Here is a 14,230-nt window from a genome sequence, read left to right as displayed (position 1 = left end):
CTCAATGGCATCTTGGTCTATTTTTGGTTTCATAGTGCTTTGTCTGGGATTTTATTTTATTATTGTTATTTTTTACCCTACAGGTCTTTTGCTGACATGTTGTGGTTTCTATTTGTGGGGTTTTAATGAGTTTTCTGTGTGTCAGTTGTCTCTGCATATTTTGTTCTGTTTTCTAAAGAGAGAAAACAAAAAGAAGTTGTGGACTTGGATAGGGAAGATCTGGAAGTACAGGAGAGACAGGAAACCATGATGAGAATTGTATAAAAAATCTATTTTTGATAAAATAAATAAATATTCAAAAATGAAATTCAGACACATGGCAATCTAGCATCCAGTTGGACCGAAAATTCTTTTTGAACTCAATTGAAGTATTTTTTTTCCCTTTCTATAGTAAGAGAAATAAGGCCAGAGGTCAGAAGGATGAACACACAGGCACACATCTATGAACACAATTTCTCAGTGTATTTTCATTTATTTTTAAATTTTATTGCATGTCCTGGCAAACAAAAATGGCTTATAGATTTGCCTCTGGCTCACCATAGCCCATAATAACACAAAAATACCAGAAGACAAGCAACTGAAGCTGTAAAAAAGTATCATGTCTATAAGAAAGTACCTTTTGAAAAAAACATTAATAAAGTATATAAAACATTTGATATTTGCTTAATTTTGTACAATTATAAAAATAAAAAAACCCCACATATCTCTCATACTCAACGTATTCAGGGGGGATATCAAGAAAACAAAAGCTAACTGGATTAACAAAGAGAATCCTGCTTTCTATCCTATCTGCTTCACCACCAAGTAAAGGAATCCCGCTCTCCACTGAGAGGCATCCAGCAGATGTCTGTTCTCTGTGTTCTTCCCCACAGCTCTGGCTATTCACATACTAAACACTGGTGTGAGGAGACAAACTGTGCCTACCTATGGCTAATGGCTATTGCCAAAATCATCAGATACAGTACAGGAATTTCAGAGTCCCTAGTGCCACCTAAATAGTGCTGAAATGCCACAGGATCCCCTGTGCCACCCCAACAGTGCTGAAACAGCCCAAATACTCACAACACACAGGAAGCCATTTGTCTTCCTAACATGGCTAAGACACAGCTTTCTTCTCCACCCATTGAATTTGTAAAGCTGTGAGTTAGTTACAGAAGTTAATGATGCTTATCATTATTTAAACACAACAAAATGTTGAAATTAAGGACTCATTTGCTTTTGCATATAAAATTTTTTAAAAATTAATAAACCAACTTTCCCTTTCCACCTTCTTCTTACAATTAAGGTATCATGTCTTATTTGACATTAAATTCTCACTAAATGGTGTTTCTGCAAAAATATAAAAATAGCAACAAAAAATGTTTCATCTGTGGTTCTGGAAAACCCAACTATACCAAAGAGAAAGCCATAACAAACAAAACCAGCATCGTAAGCAATTTCACACACACGCATATACAAAAGATACGATTTTCTGGCAAAACTCATACATTACACATCAAAGGCCTATTAGCCCATTTGCACTTTAAAATAAAAATGGGAGCTCATGTGCAATGAAAGCCATTTAACAAAATGTGTGGGAAGATTGCAGAGCTCATTAGCATACAAACAACACTTGGTTTAGACAGGAAAAAAAATATATACTTGTCTCAAAATGTTTCCAAAACATCTAGGGGGAATACTGTTGCATGCTTTCCCAAAGTATGAAACAAGTCTTTCTGGATATGGATTAAACAGCTTTGGTGAAAAGGTTTGTCGTGAGTTTGTAGACAGGTCTTGGTCTACACTAGCTTGGAAAGTGTCGGGTGGAAAACTGAGTCTTCACCTCTGCTTTCTAAAACAATGAAGCTTTGATGATCAAGAGGAAAATAACAGTAGTTCAGCTCCTGCTATGTGAAAACTACACTACGAAGTTTGTATTTTCCAAGCCATTATTCTTATTTTAGCCCTTGGGGAGAGAGAAACTTGCCTGTGCATGCAGTGTCTTATAGATAGGAAAGTCTTTAAAAGGTCCATTTCCCAAGCATCTCTCCACCCTTCAAAAGGAACTTAAATTCAGAGTTTGGTGGGATGGATCGCTTTCTTTTTTCCTTTTCATGGAAATTCAGTATTTCTGAATCATTCTTACTTTTCCTGAATCTTCCTAATAGACATTACAACTCCCCATGAAAACTAGACACAGTTCATTCATTTTAATTGGCCCAAATTCTCACAACAGCAGCAAATGTCTATTTTACTTAGTCAATCTAGCAGTGAAATTTATTTTTTAAGGCTATTCTAACAACAGCAAATGTTTATTTTTCTAATAAATACTAGGGTGTTAGGACTTAAATTTCAAAGGGCTACTGCTATATTGGGCTACATTTCATCAGGTATTTGGAATGGCTGACTTGGACCATTTAAGAGTTTCCAGAAAACAAAACAAAATAAAACAAAACAAAACACAACCCAACTGCATTCCTCATTCTCAAACAAAAGCAAGAGACGATGCCCTGTCTTATAGTGTGTGACAACGCAAACCTAAAATGTGGCTTGTCATAGCCACAGAGTCAACCAGCCTAACTGGAATGAATACCAGTAACATAAAATATACTGACAGAGAAAACTGTGTACATATATACAGTTTTACCTCATAGGACGCAATGGTAAACACACTGGATGCATCCACAGGGTTGATGTGCTAAACAATAACCATCCAAAGGATGAGGAGAGTTCCTGTACATCATTGTTACTCACATCGACCATTCAACTCTAGCTATCTGTCACCATACATGATACCCCTGAGAAAGGAGTACAGCTCAGCCATCCGAAACAAGCAAATTCCAAAGAAGGATGATAAGTGCAACTCAATTTCCATTAAATTACATTTAAACAATACTCAATACCCCCCACCCAAAATATATATCGGATATTTATATATTTATATATATAGTCTTAGACTATAAGGCTGAAAATGCTTTATAAAAGTCAATGAGAGATCTCCACTGCTTAAGGAGACCTATTGCTTCTTTGCTAACTTCTATCTAGCAATGTCAATGCATCTTGCAAGCAAGAGTATTGAAGGCTTAAAGCCAGAATCAGAATCAGAATCAGGTGACAGGTCAGACTTTAGGTAACAGGCAGCCTCCTAATTCTCCGTCCCTTTAGAAACCAGACTGAGAAGGAGAAGGAGAAGAGCTAACGAGAAGGCTCTGAGGATCAAGCAGGCATGCCCTGTAGGGGCTGGGAGGTGGAAGAAGACAGGAAGAACCCCTCAATGAGCGCTCATTCTCCTTCCTCTTTGATACGCTGCTGCTTGTTGCGACGAGAATCCATGTCAAAGTTGAAATCATTCCACTCGTCACGGGGTGGAAAAGAGATGGTCTGGCGGAGGGTAAAGCGCACGGCATCGATCACACGTTCACCACGGGTCTCACTGGAGCCCACACTGACGGTAGAGGCACCACTTGGGGTCCTCAGGAGATGAGGAGGCGAGGAGAAGTCGTGCAGCTGCCTGTGGTCCAGGATGCCCTTCCAGATGGCATGTCGGAACTGTTCAGGGATCTTCAGACTTGCCAAATCCTGTACAATAAGAAGGAAGCCAGGTATTAGAAGGCAGACACCTAGATTTCTATCGCATACTGGTTTTACTCTCTGGTGTTTTGGCTTAAACGATCTGAATTTATTATCAATACTTGTTCTCCACTGGCCTCAGTTTACCATGTGTAAAATAGTACAGACGGCAGTTAACTGAGAAGGCAAAAGTCTCAAGGAAAACTCTAAGATTCTCAGTGATTCAAATCTTTGGGACAGGATATCACCAACAGTGGGGAAAGAAGGAAATATTTCTAATGGGGATTGAGTTTCCTGCATGCCAAGCACCAAACTGATTAGTTTCTTTTCATAATCCTATGAATTCCTGAAATCAGTGCTGGATTTCCTATATCTATATTATGGGGAGCAAAACTGAAGGTTAGGCTAACAGGCCTTGAAGTTTTATAACAAGACGAATACATCATGAACTCAGGAATACTTTTTGAGCGTAAAAGTGTTGTGTAGAGCAAAAGGTCTCACGGTGTATGGTATGTGAATAAAATACATTAAATGCACAGCAGTTGTATCTATGCACTACAGGAAGGACAAAAGGCCTTTCCAGTAGGTCAATCTTAAGTAGGTTCATGTGCATGTCTTGCACCTATTGGCATTAGTTTTTAAAATATGTATGTATATGTTTAAATATACGTGTATATATACTGAATTAGCATGGCAGGCAGAAAGCAGCTTACAGATGGCAATCTGGTCTTAGTTTCCTACTTACACGTTTTGCATACAATTACATCTTTACATTCTAATTACTATGGACTCATAGGCAAGAGCTGGTATAGTGGTGTTTTATAGTTTATAAAACACACAGTATAATGTTTATCTTCATATTATGAACTGAGCTTTAACTCTGAAGATACCCAACATATTCTCATTTCTCTACCAGAAAGGCACACTAAAATAACTGAGTACTGCAAAGACACCAGAAATGAGCAGGAAGACCCTGAGGGGAAGATGAGAAAACCAAATAGCTTTCTAACATTTCCCAACAGGGAAACTGGCAACACACTGTCATGTTGTCCCATTCTAGGGGTTTTCAGACAACCACTGCTACTTTAACTTCTGTAGTAGAAGAAAAACCACCATAAAGAAGATAATCAACACATCGATTAGGTTAGCATGCTCTTTTGTGTCATGCACTCTCTATACGTCTGAAACTCTTAATGAGCCCAAAGGATAATGAGATTCCTCTTGTGATTTCAGCGCCATTCACAGGGCGATGGCAACAGAGAAAGGTTTGTGGAAAGTACTTCTGCATGTGAATGGATCCAGGAGAATCCTGACACTCCTCATGTGGAACAAGTCCACAAGTAATAAGTATTACATAAAGGCATTGGGAAGGGGCACACTTCCTGTTCCACTACATAGAACTCCACTACAGGTGCTTCTCAAATACAGGGCCACTCTGTTTTCTCATCAGTGGAGAGTGGTGATTTTGATGTTATCTAGGTCCTATCAGAACTTCTTAAAGTTCTTTATAGTTTTTACCTATGATATGATCTATCAAGGAGGCACCAGGGATGACTTCTGGACTGTGGGGGATGGGTGTAGTGTAGCATCATCTACCCTGATCCCTCTGGAGCTTGGGGCCCTCTCTTGCTGCAGGGACATGTCTAGCATCAGTGCTCAAGGAGGGGAAGGAGTCCCAGCTTCAAAAACAGGAGCAGAGGCAGAGACAAGCTTCTCCCATCAGTCCAAAGTGCCATCTGGAAGCTAGAATTGAGGATGTTAAATGCCAAAGAGAGCTGGAGAGAGAGAGGCTGAGGAGGGAAGAGAAGGATCAGGTTGCAGCAAGTGGCAGAGAAAGTAGCTCCCACGTATGCAAAAGATCAAGATATGGGGTGGAAAGCAAGAGAAAGCTCCATCACATGCAGTTTGTTTCAAAGAATATCAGAGTCAGAAAGAAGTGACTTCTAACTCAATTGGATTAACAAAAGGGCCTGAGAGGCCGAGGAACAGCCTCAAATTTCACTGCAACTAAAATCTGTGCCCATGAGTGAACTCATGGCTTAAAATCATTCCTGATGATACAGGTATGGAGCAGGGCTGACAGAATTAAAAATGAGTGAAGGATCAGCAATGAAAAGAAGAGTGGACTCACCCTTAAAACCCTTAATTTAAGAAGAGATGAAAAAGCCCAATGAACAGGGTCATAGGCTAAAGATTTACAGCCAGGCTCCTCCTGATTCCACCATCAATGTGCTATGGCCGATGATGATTTTGTCATTTGTATGCTTAAATGAGAATCACACTGTGTCCTTTTTGCTCTCCTGCCTGATGATTTAAACAGACTACCAAGGACATTTTTAACCAATCTCTGAGTAAGTCTCACTGTGTTGCCCAATCAGGTCTCAAACTTCTGGGCTAAAGTGATCCTCCTGCTTCAGTCTCCGAACCATTTGGTTTTCAGTCACCTGCCTTGAGATTAAAATTTCTCAATCATATGAATTAAATGTTCTATCTCTCAATCTGCATATACTTGGGTGCAATGGGCCAGAGCTGAAGGATCAGGCATATTGATTGCCGAGCTTCTGACCTGGAGAGTGTTGTTTCTGACAGGCTTATGGGTTCCATCAGAATTGAAGATTAGAAGCATGCCCAAAACAAATTTTAAATCTATCCTAGATGAAACTACAAGGCATAAGTACCAGAAGGGGGGAAAAAATAAAGAAATTGTACTCAAGAGAAAGGTCTAGCAGGTTACTTACATCCATGGAGTAATGCTCAATCTGATAGATGGTGGTCAGCCCCTGGGTCGTGAAATAGTCCAGGCATGATGAGCAGCCCAACCTTGCTAAGAAGCTGCAGAGGGAGGAGGGAAGAGGAAGGAGGAAACAGAAAAAGAGAGTTCACCCCAACTGCATTGGCGAGATAAAGGAAAACCCAACATTTTGCCCTTGGATGCCCTGCATAAGAGACTAGCAGCAAATGAAGAGCTGATGGGCCTTGGAGCTGAGGTCCAAGGAGTGCTATAAGTACACGCTTTAGGTAAACTGATATCAAGTCAAGCATAGGTGCCGATTTTTCAGCTGGCGATTTGAGGTACCTTAAGGTTTGGTACAAATGCACCAGGGGCCATTGCAATGAGTACAGGTGGTGGGTCGGGAGGTCAGACCCTCAATTCTCTTGAGTCCAGGATCACATGAACTTGGGAATCGAGATATGAATCACTATATTGGCTATTTTGTGCTTGGGGGTCTCTTAGGATGTTTCAGGTAGTGAAAATATTATAGGCTAGTACTTCAGAATATCATTGATACTTCTTGATTTATGTCCTTAAAACAGAGATTTTCTTCTTTATAATGCTGGCCTGTGACTGGATGTCACTACCATCCCAGGGCCAATTTCTGTAGAGCTAAACCAGGTACTACACAGTCTCTCGGGCTAAAGTTGCACATGGGCAAAACATACTCTACCAGCGGCCAAAGGGATAAAGCACGCTTCCCTTGAAGCAGGAGACATACACTAAACATAAACTGTGGGGCTACATGTGCCTCTGTAAGAAACACCTTTTAGGCCTGGTTAGCTTCTATCCATATGACATCCCCTTTCCCAGAGTGTCCCCATTTCGTAGCAGAGTAGCAGAGGCTTCTTTAAATTGCACTTTTTTTTTTTTACTAATATTAAAACTTTTTATAGACATCCAACTCCAAAAGTATGGTTCCATGGTGGCCCAGAGCTTCGAGGCCCAGAGAGCAGAAAAGGGAGCAGCAGAGCCAGTTTACATCCCTCTGGGAAGCCCAGCCCTGAGCACCAATTCAGGAGCCACAATAGCCCTGTAACAACAGGAGGCAAGAGAAGGGAATAACTGAAGACAAAGAAACAGGTCTGAAACCTGTGTGCGTATGCTTCCACTTTCCCCACAATGGTTGTAGTTTTTGATAGAGCTATGCTGACCACCCTACCAATCAGACTCGTCTTCCTTAAATCACAAGACAGCATTCTCTCTTCTCAACTATTGCATCGATCTTGCCAGTTGTCTACTCTCCACCCACAGAGGCTTAGGACCGACCCTGGGGGCACGTGCTGTGCACTCACCTGACAATGCTGCAGTCTGTAGGGTAGGGCGGTGGTGGGGTGCAGTGGGAGGTGGAGGGCATGGAGAGTGGAGGAGGGAGAGCTTGGGTAGGGCTGAGTCCATTCATGTCTCCAGCCATTGGCATGTGAGTGCCCATCATAGGAACTGAACAGAATCGGGAGGAATGGAAAGGGTTACTAATTATCACCAACAGCATCCTGATGTACTACTTTACCCTGTTGAATATTACCAAAAACCTGTGGGGTTTTGTTGTTTGTATTGTTGGTGTTGGTGTTGGTGGTAGTGGTGGTTGTTTGTGGGGAGGGGTGAATTAATTTCTCTATATCCCTTCATGCATTCTATACCTAATCAAGCAGAATAGAATCAGAACTCCAAAATAATTACAAATTTCTGAACCCTTACTCTCCTAGGACACCCTTCCCACCCTTCTTCTAATTGTTCTTTTCTACTCAGTTGCTATGTTTCGCCTTCTTCTGGTCAGAATGAGTTGTATTTTGGTTTCCTCTCACTATACTTATCTCCTATAGCATAGAGATTGGATCTACAGGCATGGCGACTTCCTGGTACAGTGAGATGCCCAACAGCTTATACTGAGAGAGATATGAAGAAACATCTGTGTGTAAGATCTATCTAGAGACATGGGGGGCTTGCTACAGTATTATTCTGGGAGCTTTATGCTCAGCAAGGAAAAATACAATCCAGGATTCAAACTCCGGGGTATAATACACCTGACTTCACCAATATCACCAACCCTTTAGGCATTTGTCAATACCACTAGCTTCAAACCGTCACCGACACATTTCTCCTCCACTCTGCCACCCCTCCCAAGACTTAGGACTAATAGAATGTGTGAAATAAATTTTGCTTACTGGTTAAGGAGCAAAAAATAATATATCTAGAAAGTAAGAATGTAATTTGTTTCTATTTTAGTAACTAGAAGAGTGGTCGGGGGGCAGAGGTGTTGGAGGGACCTCTGACCCCTGCTGTGAAGAAGGCAGCTGCAAAACACAAGGCAAAACACAACCCTGTGGCCTCTTCATAGGCTCCCCTCAGACTTGCCTAAGTACATCAGAGGAGACTTATGAACTACTAATAAAATCTAAGTGAGTGGAAAGCTGTCTAAATGTGAAATGCAGTTATTAGAACCACTCTCTTGTCCCTAGAGCAAGATGGGATGCTCCTATGTCACAAGAAAGAAAATAACACCAAATGTCTTCTCCTTTCACTGTCATGTTTGGGACCTCAGGGTGCATTATCATGGTGATAACTGTTGTAAATCCCCATGGTAAAGTCCCTGCTGTCAGGCTGTTGCACTGAACATGATCGTGGGCTGCTGAACAACAGATCTCAGGCTCTCTTAGCTTCTTTTAGATAGACTGGACTTTCCAGAGAAAAAGAAATCGAAATGTTTGGTCACAATTAGGGATTTTGAAGGAACAGATGGCAGGTCCTTGTTTTTTCATAGAGGATTCTCGGAACTATACAGTGTTCTGTTGTCTCTACCCATGGAAATGCCATTTATCCGGGGTCTTTACTATTCTTTGCTTCATTCAAGCCTCTGTCCCCTTTGCTAGATCCACTTATACTACACAAGGGAAACTTGTTCATAGAAGATCTATATGCAATTTTTTTTCCCCATTTACTTAGACCCAGTTTTTGCACTGCCTTCTCTTCCCACACTTAGTTACTATGAATTCATGTGTGCAGCTGTAAAGGAGAAACCACTTTAGAGATGGAGTCCCTGCTTACAATTGTGTATGTACTAAAGTAAGGCCATAAATCTAGAGATGCATACAATGCTAAATCTGTGAAATGGTCATTTTAGAGACATTGCACACAAGCAGAAAACCGACTTGTCTGTAGTTGCATAGATAATTTTGCAAAAGTCCAGATGAGAATCAATTTTCTGACACTTTCAGCCTAGCACACCATGCTACTTCCCATGTCAGAGACTTTTTATATGGTGTCAGAAGAGGTCAGAGGTTAGTCCCTGTCCAGGCTGTTAGGAGTGAGCTGTTCTTGCTTCAGAGATCCTCATCCCTACTAAGGGATTACCCTCATCTCATATCTACCTCTACTAGGGTATTCTGTGATGAAACCTCTTATCTCAAAAATGAGGGATTAACCATTAAAGCAAAGTCAGCAAATTCTGGGCTCCTCTACCTATTCTAGTATGGAGTCCTTAGCTTAAGAAAGAGTGTCCTTGTCACCCTCCAGCATTCTTCTCCTGTCCTAGCCCTGCTCATCCTTTGGCAGCTGAAGAGAGGTGTGCTTACTGTTGGCTCCCATGCCCTCAGGCATGGTGGTGGGAGTGAGGGCGTTTCGCTGCTGTGGGTTGATAAGCTGGCTCACGGACGGCAGCTTGTTCATGCTGTTCATTTTATTCAGAGGTGGGGAACTGTTGCCGTATGAAGACTGAGACTGCATCGAGGTCCTAGGAACACAAACAGGGAGTGATGGTCAACATGGGACACTGAAAAACTGGAGTGGTCATTTTTAACAGATATTGCATTGAAACATGGTCTAGAACGATGAATGTGCCCAATACTCAGAATTTATGACCTAGACTCATTTATCATCCATGCAAGACTCTCCTTGCTGGAAGGGACTCCAAAGCTATCACAAAATCACTATTTTCTGTATATAGTAGAGTATTCAACATCTCATTTGTGAGGGAAAATTCATATACTACTTTTCTTCTACTCTTCCCTCCATCTTCTTTTCCTCTCTCTTGATTTTCAATTTAAATAAGTCTTAAAAACCAGCAAGGAGAGAAAAAAGTGAGCAAAGCACACAGGCTGATAATGTATAGAAAGACATTAAACTTAATTTGCAACAGAGGCCTTCCATTTATAGATGTCCAGACCATTTGGGATACACAGCAAACATGAAAGAGTTGATAAGGCATTTAACACCATATCCTACTATCCCACAGAAACCCCCAAGGTATAAAGACATCTCCTCGGCAGGTTAGGAGCCATGAGGTCACAGTCCATATTAACAGTTCTTTTATATAGAACCTTAGAACTCAAGCCTCTATGGGAATGCATTTCTACAAGTTGTGTGTGTGTGTGTGTGTGTGCGCGCGCGAGCGTAAATATAGTAGTTATATAAAAAACATAGCTATGTAACTATAGATATAGCCAAGCACGCTTGCTGTATATGCTGCACTGTTAGTGCCAGGAAATAAAAAATGTAATGGTTTTTATTTTTAAGATGCTGACAGAGTAATGGTTCGAAGAGAGTTAAAAATCCTTCATTCCTTCTGGGGCTGAGATGAAAACTAGAAAGGAGATAATGAGGACCAACTGTAGTGATCAGAGCATTGCAGTAATAGCCAGAGTGGAGATTTGGCTTTGAGTGTGTGTCTGACCTGGAGTGGGAAAGCTTTTCTTTTACAACTCATCCAACCCAATGTTTTGATTTGTTCTGATTTGCCTTCTTTCTATAACATGCATATTCCCATATTTATAATAACAGACAAATTTAAATTCACATGTGAGTTTTATTTCCATATGCGTGGATGAGGGATATCAATATTGAATGCTTTCTAACTGCAAGTTACAAACAAATGCGATATAACGTTCAATAAATATTTAAAATTTTTAAATGAAGGCTTTAATTATTTGTCCTTAAGGTAGTTTTTGAAGATGCACTGAATTCCCCATAGTTGCTGAAAGCAGGATGCCTGCTTTCTATATCAGTGCTGAGCACTAGCCTGGGTAAAACAATACAACACTCTAGTGGTATTTGTATGAATTAGAAGGACTGTGGGAAGCTACTACATTTTATAACAATGCTTTAACTTTTCTTTCCCCTAGCCTTTCTAAAGTGGTACAAAAGGCATCATACAACAAACCCTTCTAGTTATGAAACACCCCCCAGGTTACCTGGCTCTCTTTCACCCATGTTTAACTGACTGCCACTACTTAGAGCATATCATGCCATAACATAGAAGCACATGATCAATAAATTACTATTATCATTTGAAAAAGAAGTAAATATGAAACTTTAAGAGAACAATATGCCCAAATGTTTAGTATCCACAGCCCGTTGGTTGAATGGGTTAAGGATAGAAATGACTCTCCTGGCACCTAGCCCATTCTTTTTTTCTTTTTCCTTTCTCTTGATTTTTGGGACATGCCCCTAGAAATAAAACGATGGTGGACAACAAGAATGCAGGATCAAGAAATTGTTGAAGTATTAAGATACATGTGAAAGGCCAAGGTAGACAAGGAGCAACCACCATATAACGGGAATCTACCTGCTACCAAGCCATTCTAATGCCATACCACCAATGGGTAGGAACCTGGTAGGGAGTCAGCACATTCAGACCAACCTAGAAGCATTTATAAGTCTATATCTCAGTCTAGGAAAGCAAGAGCGCGGTAGTGGGAAGGTGTGAGCAGCTACTGCTTCTATATCTGCCTTGGGCAGTGAGAAGGTAGCTAGGAACTTGTCATTCATATTCCAGATTTAGAATATACTCCATATTTATTCTTTTCCATCTCCTCAAGCCATTGAACATACAGTCAAAATTTATAAGAAAAATAGTTTTAGCTATTAATAACCACAATTGGGAAGATAAAAATACACTGACAAACTTTACACTTGTCTATGCACTTTCAGACTTTCCTGCTATTTTCTACACCCTGTGAAAACTCGATTACCTTTGTGGTCATTGTGTTTTGTTTTGTTTTGTTTTGTTTTGTTTTTTAACTACCTTGTTAGCTAATATTATTTTTCACTATAATCAATGTAAATTTAGGAAGAGAGGTAGGAACAACCATGAGCAGAGAAGGAATGCAAATTTTGGAGCCAATCAAAATATTTGTTATATACTAGATGGGAGCTGAGTGTATAAAGTGACTGGATTTGATGCTAGTATCACCTGAGTCTCATTTTCTTCTGGCAAGCCTCGGGCTCTGCAAGGGTGTCTGTGAAGTCTGAAGGAGATCATGTGAGAGTCCTTGACAATGGCCAGTGTCTTATAAACACCTAAGAATCTTGGTCCTTTCCGCTTCCCTTACAGACCTAAATCAATATATGCTCTAGTATCTAATAAAGGGAATGGAGGGTACCAGCTTATGAAGTTAGAGGAAGAAGTGGACAAAGTTGACACAGATTCTTACTTGAGTAAGTATAAAACATAATTTGGGATCATGTCACAAGGGTCATAAATCTTGAATGCACATATTAGAACACAAAAGTGAGTCTTACAGGCACCAGGGCAAAGGTCATGATACTGTGATCATTACTAACGCTACAGTGTCTGAAATGGACAGCCATCACACGCTTAGGAAAAAACGTGATCCTGAATAAAGTCACATCCCATTCAAAGGTCCTGAAAAATAGTCAACTCCTTGGCCATAACAAGTGCAAAGCCAATAAACAGACCCCCAAATTTAGCAGACACAGTAAAAACAAAAACAGAGGCTATGCCATGTTGATTGATTTCTTCACTTGTCCCCTCTGTCCTTGTCACTCACCCCAACCAGAGGTCAAATAACCAAAAATGTGGTAACAACAGCTTTTTGCAGGAAAATGTATTGTGGTTTCCACTGGAGGGCATTTCTGTAGAGGCTTACTTCCATAGAGTTTGCTAGGGACTGAGAAATGTAGAGATACAAACAGGTAAGTCTCCTGTAGCTCTAGTCTCGAGGGAAAGTATTATTAGTAAAGACAAGTCACAGGCCTTTTGCTGTTATTTTCTTCCACTTGGTTTTCAGTGGTGCCGATTGAACCTAAGTCCTGAAATGTGCTTTCGAATTCTCAACCACCAACTTCGATTGTTCCCAGTCCACCATTCTTAGTTCTTAACAGTAAAACCACAAACTTCTGTATGCTTTGCTGAAAGTAAGATGTTGCTTTAAAGGATCTGGAATTAGAAATTAGGCAACTTGCTTCTACCTCTCCAGGCTGTGCTGGGAAGGACAATCTTCATGATAAGTGCCAGCTTCTAGCCATGGCTGTCCAAATGCTTACTGCCCCCTTTTTCTTGATTTAATTCTTTTCGCTATACTAATTAAAATGCTTAGCTGAAATTTGGTGACACATTGGATGGATGTATTTTCCAAGCCATTTCTAGAATGCTGAATGCGGAAATAGGAAAGGAATTTTGAAGATGGACATCCTGAATATTAAAGAGGGCTAAAAAAAGATGTAGAAAAATAATTATACTTCTTCTAAGCATTTCCCAATAGCCCCTTCTCTGTGGCCTGAACGTTGGGTAATCTTGCATCCAAAGACCTAGGGCACTAAGAGGTCTTTAGAAGGCCAACCAAAATATCAAAATATATTCTATCATTTTAAATATAAACATGCATATAAAGGTTACTAGGAGTACATGAAAATTTTACATGAGAATAGGCTAAAGGAGAAAAATAGTTCTGAAAGAAATGTCAAAAATCTAAGCCCTTTCCCCAAGTACTTGTGGCTCAAATTTACTAACTGAAATATAGCAAAGGCATCTCCATTTACCAATATACTTTAATCTCATGTCAATATACTTTTGTCTTGTGTTTTTAATCTGTTACTTGCTTTGGTGAATTTAGAGAAACTTCCTTTGAAATATTAACTACATTGACACGAAGTTCAGAGTACACAAAAATT

General features: G+C 40.3%; 1 protein-coding gene across 2 annotated transcripts in view; it reads right to left on the bottom strand.

The window, feature by feature from the left end:
* Positions 1-359: 359 nt before the first annotated feature.
* Positions 360-14,230, bottom strand: part of Tp63 (tumor protein p63) — a 128,828-nt gene continuing 114,957 nt past the window's right edge. For both annotated transcript variants that reach the window (XM_021185009.2, XM_021185011.2), the window contains 4 exons: positions 9,895-10,052; positions 7,618-7,762; positions 6,288-6,381; positions 360-3,558 (listed from right to left, as the gene is read on the bottom strand). In XM_021185009.2, coding sequence (XP_021040668.2) covers positions 3,262-3,558; positions 6,288-6,381; positions 7,618-7,762; positions 9,895-10,052 — 694 coding nt within the window. In that variant the 3' untranslated portion in view covers positions 360-3,261. The remainder of the gene's footprint in view (positions 3,559-6,287; positions 6,382-7,617; positions 7,763-9,894; positions 10,053-14,230) is intronic.

Source organism: Mus caroli, unplaced genomic scaffold, assembly GCF_978045245.1.
Source record: "Mus caroli unplaced genomic scaffold, Mus_caroli_1 scaffold_17, whole genome shotgun sequence".
Lineage (NCBI taxonomy): Eukaryota > Metazoa > Chordata > Mammalia > Rodentia > Muridae > Mus > Mus caroli.
The sequence above is the reverse complement of the archived record's forward strand: the minus strand, read 5'-3'. Positions and strand labels throughout refer to the sequence as shown.